We start from the raw sequence: 2749 nt of genomic DNA on the forward strand, positions 1-2749 counted from the left end.
TACTCCATGCCTAAACAACTGCTAAATTGTTGCACATTGCAGTGTTAGGACTGCTACCCTTGGTCAGCCACCACAAAAAAAGTTTAAGAACACGAACACAAAAGCACATTGACATTACTGTAGATACATGCCCTGTAGACACGGGATGCGTTTCAAAGCTGGTTGGCTTCTTCATCAGCCTATCTATAGCCTAGGCATCCAGTATAGACAGGCTGATGAAGAAGCCATCCGGCTTTGAAAAGCATCCTGTGTCTGCAGTGCATGTGTCTATAGTGATGTCGGAGATTCCAGTCCCGGGTTGAATACCAATTGCAGTGGTCTTCTCCATCTTCAGTACACTTCATACCCAGCCGGTGGCCAAGACTGGTAGTTCTCTGGCTGCCCCTCAGACATTTCTGTCTCTCAAGTCATTTTTATGACGTGTACCTTGTTAATACATTTCTATTTTTCAATAAATCATGTCATGTCATTTATTTTTTAATGCTACACTATGAGGTTGCAATGTTGTTTTTTCCAGTGGTTGGAAAGTGAGCGCCCTCTCTAGTCTTCTAGCTGCAGCTCCTAGTTTTAGTTATGTTTAGCACTCTGGGCTATCCTACACAAATCATCAGTATTGTCATTCACCAATAATTATTTTCCACAATTTTCATCTTTTGTTTTTTATTTGGTACTTTTAGTCTTTTATCCATTTTGTATGATCCATCCTTTTGGTAGATTCATTACAATTACCTTCCTCGTTATGCCTGGTGTATCAGTTCACTCCTGAGCATTGTAGTTTGTCTGGGCTTGAAAAGCTCATTTATTCACATATTTACACCTAAGAATTCGTAAGCTACAATATAATAAATGTTTGCTTTTGGATTTAACATTGATTTAAGCAAGCGCATTATTGATGAGACTCTTCTGTAGCTCAAGTCAACACCAATATCAGGTAATATCTGAGTCACTGACCCATTGCTAAGGCTCAGGATGCTGCAGGCTGATTGACATTTATGCTGCAATACATTGACATTATACCCTATGCTCTACATAGTGTGTAAGTTGAAAAGCTAAAATATAAAAAAAAAAAAAAAAAAAAAAACAGAATAAAGATTTTATTTAAAGGTATTGAAAAAGTTTACTTTCTTTTTAGGCTATGTATTTGCCTACATGTTCTTGTAAATCATTGTATATATACAGTATTTCTAGAATTGAAATGATCTTTATAATTAATTTCTTGCCCAAATATGTTGACTAATAAGCTTTTCCAAGTCTTCTATTATTTCCTGGTTCCGTAGACTGTATATTATTGGGTTAATAAATGGGGTTAACACTGTGTATATCAGAGATTTGAACTTGTTTTCATTGTGGGAATTGTCCCCTGAAGGCACAGCATATATAGCAGTCAAAGTGCCATAATACAAACAAACAATGAGCAAGTGTGAGCTGCAGGTTGAGAAGGCTTTTTTTCTTACTACAGAAGACATTTTTAGGATGTTAATAAAGATACATGTATATGACCCAATGACCAACACAAAAGGGAAAAATATGGTAAGGAAACATATCACAAAATCAATCCAGATAATGATGAAAGTATCTGAGGATGAAATCTGAAGAATCGGAGCAATGTCACAAAAGAAATGATCAATATAATTTGTTTTACAAAACTGCAATTGATATAGAAAGATTATTTCACTTGAAATAAGAATGTAGGAGAGGATCCAGGAAGAGCAGACAAGGTAATAACAGGTTTTAGTAGTTATGAGAGTAGAATAATGTAAAGGGTCACAGATGGCAACGTAGCGATCGTATGCCATAACTGTCAGTAGGAAAGACTGTATAAATGCCAGGAAGCTGTGTACATAGTACTGGAAAATACATCCAGTTATAGATAAGTGGCTTTGGCCCCACAATATGACATGTAGCAATGCTGGCACAATATTTGAAGTGAACAAGACGTCAACTATGGAAAGATGTTTAAGAAAAAAGTACATGGGATGTCTGAGGGGGATAATCGATATCAATGTAATGATTAAAATATTTCCAACCAAGATAACTAGAAATATTAGAAGTAGAACACAGAAGAATACTATATTATAGTTGCTGAGGTTTTGAAATCCATGGAGAACAACTTCAGTGACTCTAGTGTTATTATCCTCACACATGGTTCTTGAACATAATTTATTTTTGTAACCTGTATTGATACAGAATATTATTGTCAAATATTATGGAACATGAGAAAAATAAACTAAAAACAGAGCATTTCAATAGAATATAAATTTTATGAACCATTATGTGCTTCTCGATGAGGTGTTCCTTGTCACTGGCACAGACTGAGTGTAAAAAAAAAAAAGCATGGTGAAATTGATACATGACATAGGGAACATGTATTAATGGTAAAAAAAATACCTTGAAGTGGGATGAAGATCTTTATATGCAGATTCCAGGGAAATATAAAACATACACAAATCCTTTAAATAAAATGGTTGGGGGTGCCTTAAATCTGCATAATATTCATGGACAATCGCAGCAACTGCATACACTGGCAATATATCTTTGGTTACTACATAGTTACTATTTTTTGTTTGTGGAGTTAATCTTTTTTTATTTTTTTACAATCTACTTAGTTTAGGTACAGCAGCAGAATTCAAATCTGACAACATCCAAAATACAGGTAGGTCACAATCTGGCTGGTTTGTAAGATGTATTGCACTGTTGCAGATAGAAAGTTGTGACCTACCTGTTCTTTTGGATGATTGGGGCCCTGCAT

The 2749-nt window shown here is 35.2% G+C and overlaps 1 protein-coding gene across 1 annotated transcript; it reads right to left on the reverse strand.

Annotated features, from left to right (window-relative positions):
- Window positions 1-1208: 1208 nt before the first annotated feature.
- LOC141113008 (olfactory receptor 10A7-like) lies at window positions 1209-2144 on the reverse strand. Its single transcript, XM_073606074.1, has one exon. It carries the CDS (start codon window positions 2142-2144, stop codon window positions 1209-1211), a length of 936 nt encoding a protein of 311 aa, XP_073462175.1.
- Window positions 2145-2749: the final 605 nt, after the last annotated feature.

This window comes from Aquarana catesbeiana, linkage group LG11 (genome assembly GCF_042186555.1).
Source record: "Aquarana catesbeiana isolate 2022-GZ linkage group LG11, ASM4218655v1, whole genome shotgun sequence".
NCBI lineage: Eukaryota > Metazoa > Chordata > Amphibia > Anura > Ranidae > Aquarana > Aquarana catesbeiana.

What these genes read in the sequence shown, in the direction of transcription:
- LOC141113008 (XM_073606074.1), bottom strand. Translation starts at nt 2,144, where the DNA reads ATGTGTGAGGATAATAACACTAGAGTCACTGAAGTTGTTCTCCATGGA.